At 33.8% G+C, this 20951-nt stretch overlaps 1 protein-coding gene across 8 annotated transcripts; it reads left to right on the top strand.

Moving 5' to 3' along the window:
- Window positions 1–395: 395 nt before the first annotated feature.
- Window positions 396–18603, top strand: LOC117204264 (protein 4.1 homolog). 8 transcript variants are annotated; one of them, XM_033441512.1, is made up of 15 exons: window positions 396–523; window positions 10501–10668; window positions 10759–10906; window positions 10995–11289; window positions 11368–11706; window positions 11796–11968; window positions 12087–12226; window positions 13030–13116; window positions 13651–14376; window positions 15753–15956; window positions 16454–16561; window positions 16739–16849; window positions 17352–17456; window positions 18067–18276; window positions 18346–18603. In XM_033441512.1, exons 2-15 carry the CDS (start codon window positions 10510–10512, stop codon window positions 18523–18525), a joined length of 2985 nt encoding a protein of 994 aa, XP_033297403.1. In that variant the 5' UTR covers window positions 396–523; window positions 10501–10509; the 3' UTR covers window positions 18526–18603. The 8 variants fall into 8 exon arrangements, with proteins under 8 accessions (XP_033297403.1, XP_033297402.1, XP_033297401.1 ...); XM_033441511.1 differs by having other exon boundaries at window positions 10496–10668; XM_033441510.1 differs by lacking the exon at window positions 396–523 and adding an exon at window positions 577–823.
- Window positions 18604–20951: the final 2348 nt, after the last annotated feature.

Here is a 20951-nt window from a genome sequence, read left to right as displayed (position 1 = left end):
TTTTGTATCATACGATTTAGGGGATTTCTAATCCTTTTATTAGTAGTTAGTGGTTTAGTTTCGCTTTCAATGATTCTTTCAATGTACCGATAAAATATCGTTATAAAATCGTTAAACAATTGTAGGATAGCTCCTTAATTTTAATTCCAATCGCTACTAACGTCGTAATCTTATTCTACATCAAATAGGTAACATCACGCATCTGACACAAAAATGAGAAAATGGTTTCTCTATTTATCGACTGTTGGAATTTTTTTACCGGCCGTCAAGATTACAGCTCAGCTGCTGCTATCTAGTGGAGAAAATGCGTCTAAACCGGGGCGTACTCGCTTGATTGCGTCATAAGAGAAACTGATTTTCCTACGTAGTCAGCCATATTGACTCGCGCGTAAGGACATTGAAAGCAGTTCCATATTCACGGTTTGAATTAAATAGTGCGTTGTTATCACGGAAATTTTCTAATCCAGTTGCATTTTCTATGAACTGTGATTGCTCGCTGTGCGAAGAATTGGGAAATATTAAGGTACGTAAGCAATAAATATTTGTACTCGTGAGGGGACTATTTGAAAATGGTGCGAGTATGGGCCGTGGCCGCATCCAGCGTCGCCCCGCGATTCGACGGACCTGTTTCGTATTCGTAGCCGTCGGTTGAATTGGAACAAGAGTTGTTTATGTGCTTATGGTAGGAAGTAATCCGTTATCTGCTGGGGAAAAAAATAATTAGTGCTTCAACCCTGTGTACATTTTTTCTTATTATATCTTTATCTCTGATTTTCTCATCGTGGTGCATTATTTAAGAAAAGATCGCGTCTATATCCTATAGGTAAGTTTATTAGTTTTCAGATTTCATTTATTACTTTCGTGACACACTGTAACAAGGTTTTCTTCGACAGTATTAAATCATTTTAAGATATTAGACATGAAATTAGTAACAAATTTATACAGTTTTCAACTTAATGCCGATGAACTAGAATGCATGTTTTTAAATACCAATGTTTACTATCATTTTACAGAAGTACATATGTATATATCGACTGTTACATAGTGATTAAATTTCTGTCATTTTATTACGAATGTCTCATTGAATTTTTGTATAAAAGTTGATATTGTAAAAAGAATATGTATTATTCACATAATCTCCAGTGATGTCAAAGTATATAATGGAAAGAATAACATCTATCCACTGTTATACATATTACTAAAAATGTCGAAGATATTGATACGTAAATATTTCGTACTCTACATATATATATGTTTCAATCAACAGTATACGGAAACATCTGCTTGGTCCGGTTGGTAGAAATTTCCGATACAATGTTTATATCTACTATCGTAGTGTTTTTCTTAAATTGCATGAATATTACATCGTGCAGCATGTGAAGCAGTGTTTAAAAACTAAACTAAAACTATTGATCTGTATACTAAAAAAGATATGCTATACAGATACAATTTAGATCGAGACGGTTTAATGAAAATAAATAAGCATATAGTCACAATCCTGTGTCTGTCTTAGTAAAATTCAATATGTATACTTTACCAAATACACCTGTATATTTTTAGTAATTGCAAAGACCATAGTCTTACCATTTCAACAAGTTTGCTATATCTAGTGTTGAATTTGTAACAAAATTTGTTAGGTTGTATAATGATATATCGCTGTTTACCAGAAACTATTCGATTAAAGTAATCTAAGAATTTTGACAGACAAATGGAATCGATAGAGTCAAGATTGAATACATTCTTTGTGTGTCATGTATCGTATTTCGTCAGAAAGACTATGTATCATCCATTTTTTTGTGAGTCGTGATACGAGACGCGCAGAATCCGTTGGAAATCGGCGTTGAACGAAAATTAAGAAAATTACGCTGTCACTAAACCGAGAATAATTGACAAATTTTAAATAACACCGTGCAATTTATTTCCATTATCGTATCATTCCCGCTTTCATGCGCGACCCTGAGGCTAAAGTGCTTTCCCGAAGTGTGCCACACGCTTGGTACTTTGCCATGCACACTCTCTCTTTCTCTCTCTCTTACTTTGTACCGTAGATTCAATCAAACAAGGAAATTTCCAGTGATTTGTCGAACTTGATAAATTTTTGAATTATCTGCTGGTTCTTTTATCGAAAATCTATAGCCTTTGGAATCTATGATTTAAAATTATACGTTAGATGTGTATAGATTGTCACTCAAATTATTCTAAAACTATGAATGTTTTTAACAAATGATTTTATTGCTATTAGAGCTACATACTGTAGAATAGTATGGCACGATAGAATTAATTTCTAAAAATTGATATAGATAACAAAATTAATATCTACATATAAGTCATCAGATAGTACGGAAGAATTTTGTTGCTTTAGATGACATCGATCACTCATATGATTTTACCTTCTACGAGACCTTTTGTTCGAGCTTTGCAATTTCGTCATTTTGCCGGCGAACGCTTGTTACGATCAATTAGGTCAATTATGCACTTTGTCGCAGAAATGCCAGCTTTTCGAAACATCCATTAGCCCGGTTGCGTTTCTAGCTCTTGCCAATGATCGATCGGAGCTTTCTTTTCTGCATTTCAATCCACATACGTACATATATGCATACGTTCTTAAAACTCTCTGCAACGACAACTATTCTTCGCGTTATAAAATTTTCTTCGTATGCGTGATACAGATTATTCCATTTTATGTGACAACATGAAATCAAAGAAATATTTCGATCATTCTAATCGGTTCAAATTATACATAGTAGCGGAGACTAGCTAACACGTAGATTAACCAATGTAAGTATAGATACCAGCGTGTATTTAGGATTATTGCCTCAAACGATGCATACCCGTTAACCAGAGCAAGGAAGTATATTCACGAGCGATGCGTGTAGGGAGGTGTGACGTTGATAGGAGGTGATACACGACACGACCAAAGTTACAATGAACTTGGGGGAACTGAGCTTACACACCGGTGAAATACACCGTATAATGTGGCTTTCTCCCATACACACGGAGCTGCGTGCACGTGAACTATGACACAAATCCCGTTCAAATGTCTTGACTATTGAAATTCTCAAATTGATAGCAAATCGATGGACAGATTTTTAGTTATATACTTTGCAAAACATTATCAAAATGAGACGCATTGCGTTTTCTACAGCTTGTTCGAAATAAAATGTTTGTTAAAGAAATGTAAATATAAGAAGAGTGATCTACTTTGTAATTGTGTAAAAGGATTAGGTAGTTCAGGTTTAGAAAGTACACGAAATTTAGTTCAGATTAGTCAAGTTATTCGAATCGAAAGTGTTTGATGAACTTAAATAACTTCAAGCTATAAGTTATATAAGTTCAGTTAATTAAAATCACTTGAATTTAAAACACGATTATTTTTAGTAGTAAAGATTCAGTATGAACACAAAGAGAAACCATTCAGAAAAAGCCGTTCGCAAGCCAACGATTACTCATAAAAATTCATATATCAATTTGTTGTTATATCGAGTAAATAAGTAACACGCGATTCGTTGGTCGATCGGTACGTCGGAGAATGAGTAGCATTCATCGCGAACGATAATCGGTGCTATTATCAGACACTTTTATCAGTCTATTGACACTCAGTCGGTATTCTTATCAAGAATTTCCATATTCAATAAAAATTGAAACACGTGGATCCATATTAGTTCGTATGATATAATAATAGTATCTAACAGTTTCAGGCGTATCACACCTGTTAGCATAGTAGTGTATATATTCCGCGTGGTTGGCCGATTCACGTAAAATTTAATTGTACGGCTGGCTGGCACTCGCGTACTATGTATGTATCTGTCTTCCGTAAAGCAATCGCCGGAAGTATTGGCGTTCCCCGCGCGAAAGAAACACGAAAGATAAATGCGAACAAGGCGTGGCTACGATCTACGATCGTCACGTGCTCCGCTGTACTATGATTGGCACTGTAATTTGTGATCAACTTAAATAGTCGTTCGTGTAATCCTTCACGTACGACATTCAAAGCAACATGTAGAGTAACAACGCGCGCTTAAAACACATCGTATTCTTAGTTTGTATATTCACCACCGATTTATATTCTTATATACAGGGTGGTTGGTAATTGGTGGTACAAGCGGAAAGGGGGTGATTCTATGCGAAAAAAGAAGTCGAAAATATAGAATAGAAATTTTTTTTAATTTTTTTTTTAATTTCTCCATCGAGACAACGATCTACAGTGAGATCCGTTATAAAGAGACGCGATAAAGTGCACGCGTACCGAGCGAAAATTCAAAGTCGATTTTCTCGAAAACAAAGTCTTAAACGAAAAATTTTTGTTCTATATTTTCGACTTCTTTTTTCGCGTAGAATCACCCCCTTTCCGCTTGTACCACCAGTTACCAACCACCCTGTATATATATATTCTATCTGGTATTTTATGGGTTACACCATGTTCACAGAATATATCTACCATACGTTTTACCAACGCTTGTATCCCTCGATTAAATCGCGCATGTAATAATCAACGAGATACGTGCTTTCTTTCTTTCGCTTTTTCTATTTCCGTCATGGCCGCTTGGCGCATCTAATCGTTGAGAATATTTTCTCTTCGGCGAATCCCCGTGGCACGCAAAGCCTCGTTCAGTTAGTCAAGTTACTTGAATTGAAGATGCTCGGTGAATTCAATAAGTTGACTTCAAGTTTATGACCATACGAGTTCAGATAGTCGAGTTGGAATGGTTTGCATTCAAGCAACCTTACTTACAATATCTAAAGTCTTTAGATCAGTTTAAGTTATAAGAATTTAAGCAATTTAATAAGCAATTTAGAATAGCCTTTGCCTCGTCGTATCTTGCGTATAGATTATCGTACTTTTCTAACTTTACAATATGATATGAAACAAAAAGCTGGCTCTAGAAATCTAATTAAATTAAGAAATTAATAGAAATTGATTAGAATTGATTAGAAAAATTGAATGGGGTCGATTGGATTAGCTTCCTGAAGACTCAGATGTATAATTTATGTAGATGTTACGATAAGATTATTATACGTATGTATGTCGAATTTTATTAAAGCTGAAAAATTTCTAGCACGCGAGATGTGCACAGTTTTGCAAGAATGGAACACTTCTGTGTTTCCACGAAGAAAGGGCATGGAATTAGGGTCGTGAGAGATTTTCAGATCGGAAAACTTTTCACTAACGGGCAACTTGGAATAAATATTCCGCGAGTGAAGGCGCGCACTGGGAACAGGGAACGATTTAACCATGAAAAAGCAGAGCGCAATAACGATGCAGAGTAACAGCATCGTAGCGTTATGGTAGGACACGGCCAATTATCTCAGTTTACGCGGGGAAAAAGTGGCCGTAAAAAAAGGCCATTGCCATTGTTGGCACCAAATCACTGTGAACCCAGAGAAACAAAACGGAAAAACTGCTCGTTTATGATTGCGTTTACGTTTGTACAAAGAAATTCTATTGTCGTCGTGAAAATTCAACGAATTCAGTAAAAACTGGTTGTTCTTTACACATACTGGAACATAAGTGGCATACTGACATATATAATATTTGTACTAACGTTCTTGAAATTCTTCTAAAATTGTATAGTGATCAAAATTAAAGATGACTCATACGGCATGGTGTGTAACACGCGATCGAGGCTGTATTACACGTTTTCGTCGTGAACGAGCTCTCGAGCTTTTAATTCTACGCACACGTAACAGACTCCTCTTTGAACACTTGTAAACGAATCCTCGTGTAAAAATACACGAGGGAGTCGTAGCGCGGTGTTTAATTAAAGTTCGAACCTTTCACTCATTCTCCAATCTAACGCACACGAGGTCGCTTATTCTTTAGCTCGAGAACGTAATTGCTGGTTAATTTCGCCAGTTGAAATTACGAGGCGAGGCGTTTGCTTGCTCCTTCGACTGAATAAATCTACTTGCAACCAGCGGAAAACAGCGTAGGGTAAAATTCGTAGGTCTGATTTGAACGAACGAGAGAAGGAGGGAAGAATCGGTATATCCTGGTTGGTAAAATTTTCGACGACGTTTTTACAGCTTTCAGACCTTTAATTTCACGCATCAAAGAATCTTCCTCGCCCTCTGTGTCTGTTTCCCCTGCTCTTGTCTTCTCACCCCTGCAATTCCTACCATTGAAACTCGCGACAGAGGAAGACCTACGATGAATGCCGCTGCGAACGCGATGAAAGAAAGGGTTGAACGAGAGAGGGAGATAAACGCACGGGGAACCCCGTTGTTTTCGATCGGTGAAGCGGGACGCGTCTGCACGACACCGATAAAAATTCTCTTAAATTGTGTACGCACCCTCGCGAACGAATCGACTCTACGGTTAAATCTGCGCCTGTCTCTATCACTATGAAAAGTCATCGTCACTCCATCGTTTCTCGCGAAAACGAGCTCTGATTCTTTCTTCCCCTTCACCATAATTTTCACGCGCGAGAGATTCGTTCTACTCGTTAATCTCCCTCGACGTCAGATTCTCCTGAGGCGAGCAGCAGGTCTGCTTTCTGGTTGAGATCTAAATTTCTTAGAGACGTCGTAAAAAATCTTCCTAAAAACTTTCTTGGAAGAGAATCGCAGCTGACGAAGGGTAGTAAAGTGCGAACGTTTATGTAAATTTACATTTTTATGAACAAAATGAACGAGCTGGTACTTGAGCAGAGATTTGTTTCACGTTAGATATTTTATATCTATATGTTTGTGTATTAAGAGCAGCTTAAAATATTCACAGTGTAGTAACAAGTGGTGCATTTTCGTAACGCATCGAATTTTTTTACCTCCTGGGAGATCAGGTGGTTGGCAGGAGGACAAGCAGAGTTCCTTTTTCTCTTTCTAGTCGTATCAGTTGCATGGTTAGTAGCCATAAGTTTGGCCATACTTCAGCAGTCGTTTGTTACCACTCACCGGCCGGAAAATTGTGAGCTGGCAAATGAGCTACTCTCAAGTCGCAATGATCAACTCAACGCCTTTTATCATAAACTTCTGAATTTTATCAGGGCATTAAGATTAGAATATAAATTTACAGGAACCAAGCGATTTGTCATGATAGAGATAATCAGAGATTCGTATGATTTAAATATCGCTCGTTGAAACGTCGATCGATCAAACATCCCCTAACGGAGGTTGATACTCGCCTCTCGTGTCTCTGAAAGAACCACGTGCATTTTTATCGATTCGTCGAGGACACAATGTCTCACACGCGAACCGGAAACTCGTATTAGGTAGAAGTCGACGTCGACACAAGGGATTTAAATGCCGGCATTTGAAACGATCGGGTCCACTTGTGCTCGAGTTGGAGCACCGTGTATTCATTCACGTACAGTTACGAAGTACCACCACCATTGGGTTAATAAACCCTGTGGTGCATGCATATGCAAAGCTGACGTGTTTTCTAATGACATCCTCTGCGCTTCGTGCTCTTCCGCGAGTACAGTTTGCGGTATGGTTTCGTCGATTCGTTAACTGCGTGCCTCGGTATTCCATGTGGTACACCTTGATAGTTAAATTATTAAAACGATGTATTGCCTTCCGTTAAAGTTTCGTTAATTGGGAATTATGATACAATGCATATGGGTATCCTTTCATTTCTCGTATGTTTCATTAACCTTACGATCTTAGCTATAGACTACTCGTTTCTGAGAGGAGTTTGAATTTTTATTTCATTAGTGCAATTCAACGGAGAACTTTGGAAATTTCAGCATTTAAGTATCTCCGATTGTAAAGAAACTTCAACAAATAAATACATGAGAAGTTTAGAGCAAAAGTGCAAAGAACAATTTGCAAAGGCAAATTTAAACAAACTGGTGATTTAATGAAATAGCAAAGTAGTGGCTAGTAAAATAGTGACAAGGCTGCGAACATCTATAGGTAAAGGTGAAGGTCGCGACCGAAGATTAAAAAGCTATTTCTTGACTCTAATTTCATAGAAAAGTTTTTGCATGTTTACTTGTCGTTTGAATAGTAATTGATTTTTTCAATCAGATATACTAACTTTCTGTCTCGTATTTTCTTCCATTACCGCATCATTTAGGAATTTGCGCAAACTTTAGTAAATTTCAGTCTCGCAGATGAAATAAATAATTCCGTGCAACCGGTCAGAACTTCGATCTCATCTATTTTTATCAAGGTGGAGCAACGCGCCTCGAAAGTAATTCTGCGCCGCCGTATCTCGAGAGGTATGAATTCATTCATTAAAGACGATAGCTCTTTAATGCTTATGGAGGATGAGACGGTTGTCCACTCGGTCTCACCGAACGTGTGTACACGATAGTCGTGGGCGTGTGTCGTGGATCACGCGACCCTCGTTTACAATAAAACTCTTTGACACACACGGCCAAATGAAACCCACGCGTTTCTTGAAAGCATCTCTTCGCGACGTCGACGAAAAAACCGAATTCTTTCAAACCGGCTCGCTCCATTCAACAGGCCTTTAAACTTTCAGCTGACCCGTTAGCAAAACGAGACGATCGACCGGTTTCTTCTACGTGTCTCGTGAATCTATGCTGTCCGTTTTAAGTTTCCAATGTTTCTTTGGTATCTATCGCGGCCTGGAACGTGGCCTGCGCAGACGGTTGAAAACCACGTCTCTTACCTAGCATTTCTGGAATATCGTTGATTCACTTAGTCAAGGCTTTAACCTGGTCGATCTTATTAGAGTGTATATGTATACGTATATATGTATAATATTGGTGAACACGTCATTGTGCCTGTTAACCGAGATATTACTTCATCGTGTAGTAAAGAGTAAAGAGTACTGTAAAGGACGTCTGCTTCCAACGATGACGACATCAGACTTGTCGAACTTGCACCGCCACGTATCTCTATTTCTATGAATTCCAGCACGATTTCTATGATCTCTACGTGTTGTATTTAAAAGTTGAATACCGTTGAATCATAGATATTCAATGCATCGCACCTGTCTCTGTACCACACGACTAATTTTATCATTTGTCTAATAAAATCTGTGATGCAGGAAGTTTCTTCTATTTTATGTCAGAGTATAGTTGCCAAAGGAGTTTACTCTTTCTTTTTTTCATTTTTTTTTTTTGCTCGCTGTTCAGTTGTAACGTTACGCAACAACGCGACAGAGTTCAGATTTATGTAATTACTCTTTTGTTGGGATCGATGGTTGCGTGTCTGTGTAACGAGATATTCGGACAGAATTGAACGTTAAACCGTGATTTCCGTTTTAATGATAATGCACGCGGGTCTCTCCCTTTGTGTATTTGCTCGTGCGTGACTCATGGGACGCTCTCGGCTACTCAAACTATCGCGAAAACTTCGGGGAATCACTGCGAGTGCATTTTTTCGCTCGTTCTCTTGCAGCAAGACTGCACTAATGGTATTTGCAACGACGAACGGCGTCCTAGTATGTCTCTGATTCCATGCAATTGAGGTTGAATTACTATTTGCTCTCCGGCATTGCATAAGGGACTATGCTCAGAGCTACAGACCTGTGCTCGTCGATTTGAATACTATGTATATGGTCTCAGCAGACCGTGTCGGTCAGGGTCATGCTGCACATTATTTTCATGGCTACGTTTTACTTGGAAAAGATCAATTCTGGATTTCGAAGGATTTTTACGCTCGATGCTTTTTTATTCGAAACCCTTTACCATCGATTCTACGCTCGAAACACGTTCTCTTCGGTTGATTGTTGAACAGACGCGATATTTTTATAGCAACTTTATCGCGTCTAACAATACCTGGCTTGTGTATTTTGGTAGGCTTGGTGTTATAAATATCGCCGGTTTATTGGCTTTGTATCGAGATATCTTGCGTGGACGTGTATTACCTTCTATCTGTCTCACTCAGAAGGCGAACGACCTGTGACAAATGCGCACACGTGTCTCTGTTGCACGTAACTGCAACTTGTTCTCAAACTTTTTACGAAATCATTTGTCTAGTAGTATCTTTCTTTGGCGTATGCCGATACTGGCGGATCCTAGACGTTGTAGAAACTCGCGCCGTTGGGATCTAGGTACTCGATGTAACAGTACATTCTATCTACAATGTTTTCCTCTTACTGTCTGGAGACCTCGAAGATAGAAGCGAGCATGTTGCGTATATGCATTAGATGATAAAACGAGCAAACGTTCAGATCGTTACAAGAAAGAAATGAGTTTTTATTGCGGAAGATCTCATTCAAATTATACACTTGTATAAAGTAGTAAATAATTTCAAAGTACATACTTCGTTGTCTTTAATGTCATTTCTTTTTTCCTGATATTTTCCTTATAGTTAACGAGATAAGAGTTGGGGTGTTTTATAGACCGGGGTATGTGTAACTCGAAGAGCTCCGGCAAATATTGATTATTTCTCTACATGGCACCCTCTGGTCTAGACGGGATCTATACTCGAATACACTGAACCAACACGCAATATTATTTCTTCGATGTAGTTGACGATTAAGAAAGCAGATCTATTTAGAGGATTAATCCATGCGTCGTTGGTAGCAAAGTAAGGAACCTGCTATATAACATGGATTAACACGCGCAAATCTTCTTAGCACAGGATTGAAATATGCCGGAGGAACAGAAGTCCGCTGGTAGTCAACCAGAGGTAACGGCAGAAAATGGGACTGGAACAAACTCGCCGACCAAAAGTCCAGTGAGCAAAGGCAAAACAGCTCTTGCAAGAATCACTTTGCTAGATGGAACCGTGAAAGACTTCCACATAGATGTAAGCTATCAAATTTTTCTTTCATCCTTCCAGGAGAATGAGTTTCCTCGACGTTGACGAAAACCGTATGAGAAATTGATTTTGTTCCAGAGGAAGGCGAAAGGCCAAGAATTACTTGACATGATATGTCAGAGTATGAATTTGATGGAGAAGGATTATTTTGGCCTTATTTACGAGGACAGACACGATTTGCGAAACTGGTTAGATCTGGATAAAAGAATCGCGAAATTTGTGAAAAGTACGTAGTCTTCTTTTCTCTTTCTTTTTCCTCGTATATTATGTGATATCATTGTTGGAAGCAATTTATGTTGGTTTTATCTCTGCAGACGAACCATGGAAATTTAATTTCGAGGTGAAGTTTTATCCTCCGGACCCAGCCCAATTACAAGAAGACATAACTCGTTATCAGCTATGCCTTCAAATTAGAAACGATATTATCACAGGCCGTTTGCCGTGTTCGTTTGTAACTCACGCTCTTCTAGGTTCATATTTAGTTCAATCAGAAGTCGGAGATTACGACCCAGACGAGCATGGCCGTACATATTTAAAGGATTTCAAATTTGCCCCTAATCAGACTCCAGAGTTAGTGGAGAAAGTAATGGACCTTCATAAAACGCATAAGTTAGTCTCGTTTAATGATTAGCCATTTATCCAAATGATAGTAGAATTAATAATAAAGAAAATTTGACTAATTTTTAGAGGTCAAACACCCGCGGAAGCAGAACTCCATTATCTCGAAAATGCAAAAAAGTTAGCGATGTATGGAGTTGATCTTCATCCTGCTAAAGATTCTGAGGGCGTGGATATAATGTTAGGTGTATGTTCATCGGGTCTTCTCGTCTATAGGGATCGATTAAGAATCAATAGGTTTGCTTGGCCAAAGATACTAAAAATCTCGTACAAAAGGCATAACTTTTACATAAAGATTAGGCCGGGTGAATTTGAGCAATTTGAATCGACGATTGGTTTCAAATTAGCTAACCATAGAGCTGCGAAAAAGTTATGGAAAGTATGTGTAGAACACCATACTTTCTTCAGGTGAATAATTATTTAATAATGATTTTAAGTAGCATAAAATATATGAATAAAGATAAAGTATAAGATAAAGTAATATACACATTTTTTAGGCTCATGAGTCCTGAGCCTGTAAAGAAAGTCGGTTTGATACCACATCTGGGTTCTCGTTTCCGATATTCAGGAAGAACTCACTACGAGACAAAGAAGACTCCCATTGATAGACAACCTCCACAATTCGAAAGATCTTTAAGTGGTCGTCGTCCTACATCTCGTAGTATGGATGGTAAAAAGACTTCTGATACTTATTAACTTTAGACGCAATATGCAGCCAGTGCCGTTTTGACACTTTTGTCGCAAAGTTATCACTTTAAGATTTTGAAAGGTATGTGTGCATTATACAGCGTTAGGGGGTCCTAAACAAGTTGAATCTTATGGTTCAGAACCAAGTAAGAGGCATACAATGAGCTATGAACCTGAAATGATTCCTGACATGGAGCATATAGATCAACGGCCTAGTCCAATAAAAAAACAGAAAGAAAAGGTAAAAAAGAATACATTTAAATATATCAAACATAGTAATAGTTAGTAGAGGATGCATGGAATCGTCATGCAAATTGAAAATTATTCCATGAGAAATTCTTTTAAAGGCAATATTTCTGCGGTCTACGCTTTCAAACAAAGCTTTTTTCTAAAGAGTTTATTGTATAATAATAAGTTCAAGTAATTAATTACCTTTATTGTTATCATATATAATCATTCTTTTTAAGTACTATTGAAATCCTAATTACATTATACAACGGAGAAATTGTAGAACATCAATTGGTTCACGTATAAGCAAGAGATAACATATTTCATAAAAAGTTGGAATTAATCATTATGCACTATTGTTTTTAAGTCAAACGGATAATATCTGTAGACATGGCATGTTGATAAGTTTTTGTGTGCCATGTATTAGAGATAGTTGAATGCATTAGATATCTAATACGTTTACTCCAAAATTATCAAAACAAGTTGAATAATGCACATGCAAGTTAATTAACTTGAATTAAAAATTGCACATGTTAAGTTAAAAACTTAATGGGAAAGCCAAACTTAATATTGTTTCTATCCATTCTACATAATATTTGGTTAATTAACTTGTATATATTCATATGGACTTGAAATACTTTTATGCAAGAAACTTAGAAATGTGTAGATTTTATAAAGTTTTATCTTACAATTATTATCGGAAATTGAACACATGGCATTTGTATGTAATAATTTAATTTCACAAATTTGAATTCAATATTCACATCCTAGTGCTTCGACCATAAAAACTAACTGACACCTAACTAACACCGGTAGCTCTCACGCAAAACAAGTGCTGGAACAACATCAGCTAGCAGTACCAGTAGTCTGGAAGGAGAATATGATGCAGATCGTGGCAAAAAGGTATAGAATTTCACCTGGAACATACTGTCATGCATTAACCAACATACTTTTATCTATATTAATGTATGTGACCATTTGGTGTTTTCCTTTTTTTTCGGTGCATGTTGCTATCTTTTATTTATTTTTTGCAAACATTATACGGCCATCGCCTCAAAGTTGAATTTCTCAAATTTTTTAAAATTTCTTTTATCATACATCACATGAGCATACACAGGCGCAAATATTTTAATAAGCTATTAAACTGCGCTAATGCTTATGTTAGCATGCACATAACGATCACTTTATATAATGATTTATGTCAAGAAACATTCAAGCAAAGAAATGTACCATAGATACAAGTAAATTCTTCAGGAAAGTATATTCATCTAAAAAAATTAACAACTGATATTTTTTTGAGAGCGCAGACCGTAATTAGTTATCCAGCATGAAATATACGCTAAGAGAATGTGAAACACGTAGTTTATAATAGCATAGCGATAGAACTGAATCGTGCTTATTGCATGAAGCGATGTGTGACTATAAATTTACTTATAGAAACCGGTCGGAGGAATTGCGGTCCTACCGCCCGGTGGTCTATTTAAGAAGAAGAAGGATAAGAAAAACGAAAGCGAAAAGGAAAATCATAATGATCTCAACAATTCTGATTTAATAAATGAAAGTGCTATTATTGATAACAACGACGTGAAGTCACCCAATAAAAAAGAATCGAAAAAGAAAGATAAGGAAACATTAGAAAAAAGTGATAAGAACGAAATAAAGTCACCTAGTAAAAAAGAATTGAAAAAGAAAGAAAAGGAAACACCAGAAAGAAGCGCTTTTATTGATGAATTAAAGTCACTCACTAAGAGAGATTTAAAAAAGAAAGATAAGGAAATGCTAGAAAAAAGTGCTACTCTTGACAACAACGAAATAAAGCCACTCAGTAAAAAGGAATTGAAAAAAAAAGAAAAGGAAATGTTAGAAAAGAAAGACAAGGAAATTTCAGAAAAGAAAGACAAGGAAATGTCAGAAAAGAAAGACAAGGATATGTCTGAAAAGAAAGATAAGGAACAGTTAGAAAAGAAAGACAAGGATATGTTTGAAAAGAAAGACAGTGAAACGCCAGAAAAGAAAAGCAAGGAAATGTCAGAAAAGAAAGGCAAGGAAACGCCAGAAAAAAGAGATAAGGAAATGCTAGAAAAAAAAGATAGGGAATCGTTAGAAAAGAAAGACAAGGAAACGTCAGAAAAGATAGATAAAGAAAAAAAAGACAAAATAAAGGTAAGTACAGTAGAATTTCATTTATCTGAACACGTTGGGGGATAAACTTCATATAATAGGAATAATAGGATTCTTTTTTATTGATTATTTTCACTATTTATGAATTGTTATAGATGTTTATATAATTGGAGTAGCACTCAGAAGTAGTCTAGATAATTAATTGTAGATAATTAACGTGGTGTTCTATTAATAATAAATGTAAAATAATGTAAGATAAGTAATGTTGAATGCTATAAAGATTATCTGATACGCAACTGATACACAAAGTATTAAATACATCATAAAGTATTTAAATAATTTTATTTTTTAATAAAGTATGTCATAGTATTTTGGCGCTTTAAACAAAACATACAAAATTTACCTAGTATTCAATGTGTTCATTGGACATTACCTAGAATTTTGTTCCAATAAATGAAATTTTGAAATGTTATAATGAACAATCCAATTATGTGAACTGTTGGTTCCCTTTAATGGGTTCAGATGAATGAAGTTTCACTATAGGTTCTATTTGCACTGTATGATATTTGCATAAACAATTTAGAGTATTTAATTTGCCACATTGTATTGCTGCTCCATTTTTCCCTAAAATTTGTCCTTCCTTTATTAGTATGTGTTTTCACTAAATGTTGATTGAGTATTAGAACTATATTATATATCTCATCTTCAATGAATTCCTTTTTACGCCCCTAATTTCTTGATTTACGAGTTTATCAATTTTAGTTGTAATATATCCCTATTGATTTTCTAATTTGAGTTTATTTTGATCTAATGGTTTATCATTCTTGGTATGAATAACATCTACTTTCAAACCATCTGGAGGTAATAAAATGTCAAAGTTCCTTCATAAAATTTAAAGTATTGATAAACACCATACTTGGTTGGTAATTAGCACTTTCTTATTAGTGTGTAACAGACATAATGTCCAATAAACATTACTGGTGCGTTCTTATTAATGTTTGGTATTTACTGTTCACTCGATTCTATAGATTCCACATAATTGAGACTAGGAGATCTGAAAGAGGAGTTCCAGATTCTTTGGATTTTCTTTTTTCTGTTAATACTACTTAGTACTTTTTTCTCTTCATCAGGCACATAATTAAAGCCAAATCTTCCTCACCTGCAGTAGTTAGTAGTCGCTAATTGCGAACTTCAGATACAACTCTGTTTCTTTCATACAAAAGTTTAAGTAAACGATCTTCTAATTGGAGAAATTTCAATTTCTTTGTAATTGTGGCAACTCTGAGGTATTTTTCGTCTCTTCCATACTTGATTTTTGATTCAAGAATTGTCCTATTTACTTTTCTGACACAGATTCTTCTGTGTCATCTCCGTCCTTTGACTCTTCTAGTTCTACATTATACTATACTATTTTAAAGGATATACGGGATGTAATAAAACCATTTTCTTCAAAAACGAAGAAAATTTTAACTTCAAGCACTACCCCAACAATAGTGAAAACCACAACTAAACAATCTGTAGTGAAGGATCAAGAAGGTGTGACACAAAACATAGAAGAAAAAGTAGAAGATCTTACACCTGGAGGCACAGGCCAAGTAACTGTTTCTACACAAATTAATAAGGTGATGAAACTTTTAGAACTATCCATGATATTAAGATACATAAAGTAAAGAAAAAGATATTGTCAAAAAATTAGATATTTTCATTTTTTCTCTTTTTTTTTAGTACTTTTTATTTAGCTTCTTCTTATGATTTTAAAACAATTTATAGTATCCATATTCCTTGATTAAATTTCTATTTATCCCAGCTTATTGAACTGTTTGAATGATATTTATTGAATGATATATTATGGTATATTGTGAGTAGTCTTATGATATAGATAGACTGTAGACATTGTTATATGATTCTTAGATATTAATTATTTAAATACTGCATGTAAGAAATATATGTCATTAATATAAGTAGCAAATGTGATTTTTGAACAAAGAAATTTTTTATTATCTTGAAAAAATATATAAATATGTAACTTACTAATATTCCTCTATTTACTATAATTTTATATGTACATACATATTGCTGCTTTATTATAAGACATTAGTTACCTTGTAGTTGTATTTAGGCAGAGGCATCAGATGATGGTAGGGCCCCATACATGACAGCAACAGCTGTTACTACACGCACTGCTACAATGCATGAAGATCTTGAAAAAAATCAGAAAACCAGTCAGGTTTGTAATGTTATTATTCACGTTCTTAAAAAGTTTTAGATGACCTGCTTATTTGATTGCAATTTTACTCTACTTGTTCATATGTTGTATGCAAATATTTTTAACTCTTTTATATATATTTCATCATATTTTTTTCTATAAAGCTAGAATTATTTTTTTATATTTTTTTTATATTAGGTAGAGGAAAAAACTGTAGCACATACAACAGCAACCAGTGCAACAAGACAAGAACAGAGAGTGGTAACTCAAGAAGTTCGAACAACAAGTCATGTACTTTCTGGTGAACAGGTAATGATTCATTAACAGCTTAAAATGCTAAATATATCAAGCTCACCACTAATGGATGAAGCATGTAAGCATTTATGTAAGTGATAATAATCACATACCGTGTTTTGATTGATCCTAACATTAAATCATTTAGAATATGTTCCATGTTAGTAATATGGTCATTGCACATATATATTTAAATAATTTTCTTTAATATTTACGGAAATTCGGGTAATATCATGAAGCTTTTTGGTTTTTATAACATATACTTATTTTTAAGTGTATAATATTAATTTTTTGTGTAATATACATATTGATAAATAAGAATCATGCACATTTAGTAAGCATATCACGGTATCATATGTTTAAACAAAGGGATCATAAGTTTAGTATATCAATAATACTTAATTCATTCAGGATATTGGTTGACTAATAAAGTTTAACCAGTGCTATTTTTTATTTAATTATTTTTTTATTTTTGTAATTAATTTTGCCGGCTTGGTTAACACATTGCATGGTGTAGCTGTTCTCACGAAGGCTCAGTACATCCAGTTCAAGCAGTGATGATTCAGGTACTCCAATTGACCTTGAAGATGATCAACAGGCTTTCTACAACCAATATTATCAGGTAAATTTTTAGGATTGAAAATTACTAAAAAGTTATATTCTTTTAGAAACAAAATTTTTTGAGAATTTAGAAAATTTAGTTCTGAGGATGAATCTTCACAAAGGTACATGCTTAAATATGTTTACTGTACAAGAAATATGTCCTATAATGGATAAAAATTCTTAGAATAATTAGTAAACTATTAACGCCAATTTTTTCATATAGATTATATATTATTTAGATTATACACAGATATATCATATACTTTTAATCAATATCCATTTTACACTGATACTCATTTGTTGATATTCATGGGAACATAAAAATGATATTCATAAAATCATAGTAAAAAACCTAATCTACTTATTATTTCAAAGGCACTGGTTTTAAGGTATTAACCATTAATCAATAAAAGTAACATAAATTCTATACTTTAATAATGCTTTGGTTCTTTGTATTATTTAATGTATTTATACTTGTAATATATTAATATAATTGTACAGTAATATACTGCAATATAACTGTTCAGTATATTATTTTTGCATTAGATATATTTTTGAACTCTTCTTTCTGAGAAGAGATAGAGAGAGAGAGAAAGAGACAGAAATATCATTTTATAAATTTAATTCAGGGTGATCCAGCTGGTGTTGTTGAAACAGAAACGCATGTTTACAAAGGAGAGCCAGAAAATAATGTAACAACAACTACCACAGTTCCACTAGTAGCAACTGAAACTAGAAAGGTAGCTGTTGAAAGTGAAGATGGTATGTACAGTGCAACCGGGGAAATAGTTAGTTCTCAGACAATATCCAGTAAAACTCGCACTGTTGAAACGATAACGGTAAGATTCGAAATTTTTTAATTTTTAATTGTTAGTATCTATTAAGTGCATACTTTATTGCATTTTCAGTATAAAACTGAAAGAGATGGAGTTGTAGAAACTCGTGTAGAACAAAAAATTACGATACAATCAGATGGCGATCCGATTGATCATGATCGAGCTTTGGCAGAAGCAATTCAAGAGGCAACGGCAATGAACCCTGATATGACAGTAGAAAAGATAGAAATTCAACAGCAAACAGCGCAGTAACTTGTAATGCATCAAAAATCACCTTTGTAAGAAGGGCACTCTTTGTCTAAAAGATATAATGCTCGTAATTTTAAAAAAGATAAAATAAAAAATTAAATTGATATATATATATTATGTATATCTTGGATATACAATGAATGGCAAATGATTTGACTTAGTTTTTGCTATTGCCAATATTTAATTAACCATTTTATCATATAAAAGGCTAATTAAAGCAACATTTATCATTTAATATATAAGAAACATTTCTTATAACAAATGTTGTTCAATGTCACGAGCTTCAACTTGATTAAAAATCAAGTTCTTACAAAAAGATGTCATGGTACGTTGTACCATAAACAGCAGTGTTCATATTCAAAGTATGTATTATTTACATACTCAAAAACATAAATATATATTAAACATATTATGTATACATAGCTATATATATATATGTAAACAAAAGCTAATTTGTTTATAACTATAAAAATATGACAGAGTGCCCACAAACTTACATCACTGCTTCACAGCGAACAAAATCATGATATTCACGCGATGTCTCATGTAATAAGCATATTAAGCTATTCATATAAAGTTCGTTTAAATAATGTTCAAACCTTGTTCAACAATATTAGAGGAATATTCAAAAGCTTAATTTTTTAAAATCTTTTGCAGATTTTCTGTTGTAATTTAAATTTCTAATTTTAAGACTTCGTCTATGAGCCTAATGTAATAAAAAACATAACAATTAAAACATCTTAAAAAACGTTTTGACAAGTCAAGCACATGTAACTGTAATATGCGTTTACATTAATATGCGTTTGAACTATATGAACATTATTATATATATATATATATAAGTCACTTGGAGAAGAATATATAGAAAGTAACAGTGGAAGACTTATAATATCTAAGTAAGAGACATACAAAATTTTTTTATAAGGCTTCGTATGATTTAAATGTAGCTTTTTTGCAATAATTTTTTTGTATATGTTAATTATTTGTGACATATTTTTTTCAAAGTGGATATTACATAATGTTTACTGTATGACAAAGTCAGATTTCTCTAACTATGAAATATTAATATATACATTAAAATAAATACATATATATATATTATATATATGTACATGTACACAAACATTTATGATTATTTGGAAACGAAAATAGAAATCTACAAAGTTTCCTGTAACTTATAGTATTATTATCCAGCAATGTAAATTGAAAGGAGATACACATTATTAACATTGCTATTGTATACATCTTTTATTTAATAATTTAAAAATATGTATTTGGAAACTATGTAGATTTTCAAAATATACTTCAAAGATTATAAGATTTATTAGTAATATTAAGATAAAAAATCATATGTATGTAACTTCATACCAAGAGCTATGATGCATTGGTCAGCGTATATGTCTAAATTTAGCTGTAACTTTTGTAGTTTTAAGACTACAAGTTCATATAAGATTTTATTTGTTTAATAGGTTATTTAATTTTTGTATGAACAACACATAGATATTGCTAAGAAGGAGGAAAGGCTGATAACCTGAATTTACAATAAAATTATTAAGATGCAAGTTATACTTTGCAAAAATAAAGCTATATAAATATATAATGTTATAAATATTAATACATACCGCTGCTTCATATATTTATGTGTGAATAATATATACGTATATATATTGTACATGCATCAATTATGAAGCAACATTAAAATATGCATGTCACACTGTAGGAGGCTTGTTTATACCTTTGTTCTTTCAAGTGTTGATTAAAAAATGTCACTATATATTACGTTTGCATTTTGCACAAAGCATTTATTTTATGGTACTAAAAAATATGTTTCACATGCTAATAATAAAAAAATCTTTTTTACATTTCTACTTTTTACCTAATACATAATAAAGTGAAAGAAATATTTACATATACATTAGTTTAATAGCTGTTTATATTTATTATGTCTTTTCTTAGTGATTGTAAACTTTGTCCATGTACAGTACCAGTCAGTATTGTTATATTGTATTATGTCATTTTATACGTATAAATAAAAAACATTAAAATTTCTATAGAACAAAGGATAATCATAGACCATCTACGTGCGAATTGCATTTCGTCTTATGTGTCACATTCTGTTATACGCTGACAGCTAATGAATTGTTCAAATTTTATAAAATATATTGATCGTAATCTCATTTTACTTCATAGTATTAGTTTATATTTCAAATATGCTCAACAAGTATATTAGTTCTTATTTTTTTATTTATGAGCAGTTTTAGAAATTTCGTAAATCGAGTTTTATGTCTCGATATTATAAAAGGCAGTAAAATTATGTTGAAGAAGAAATTGATTTCCTACTTGTACCTTTTACACCATGTAATTCCATAATTTATATATTTGTTTTTATTGTATCTAACATTCCATGCTTATAGTGACTAACAAATATG

This window comes from Bombus bifarius, unplaced genomic scaffold (assembly GCF_011952205.1).
Source record: "Bombus bifarius isolate JDL3187 unplaced genomic scaffold, Bbif_JDL3187 scf7180000007977, whole genome shotgun sequence".
Taxonomy (NCBI): domain Eukaryota; kingdom Metazoa; phylum Arthropoda; class Insecta; order Hymenoptera; family Apidae; genus Bombus; species Bombus bifarius.
The sequence above is the reverse complement of the archived record's forward strand: the minus strand, read 5'-3'. Positions and strand labels throughout refer to the sequence as shown.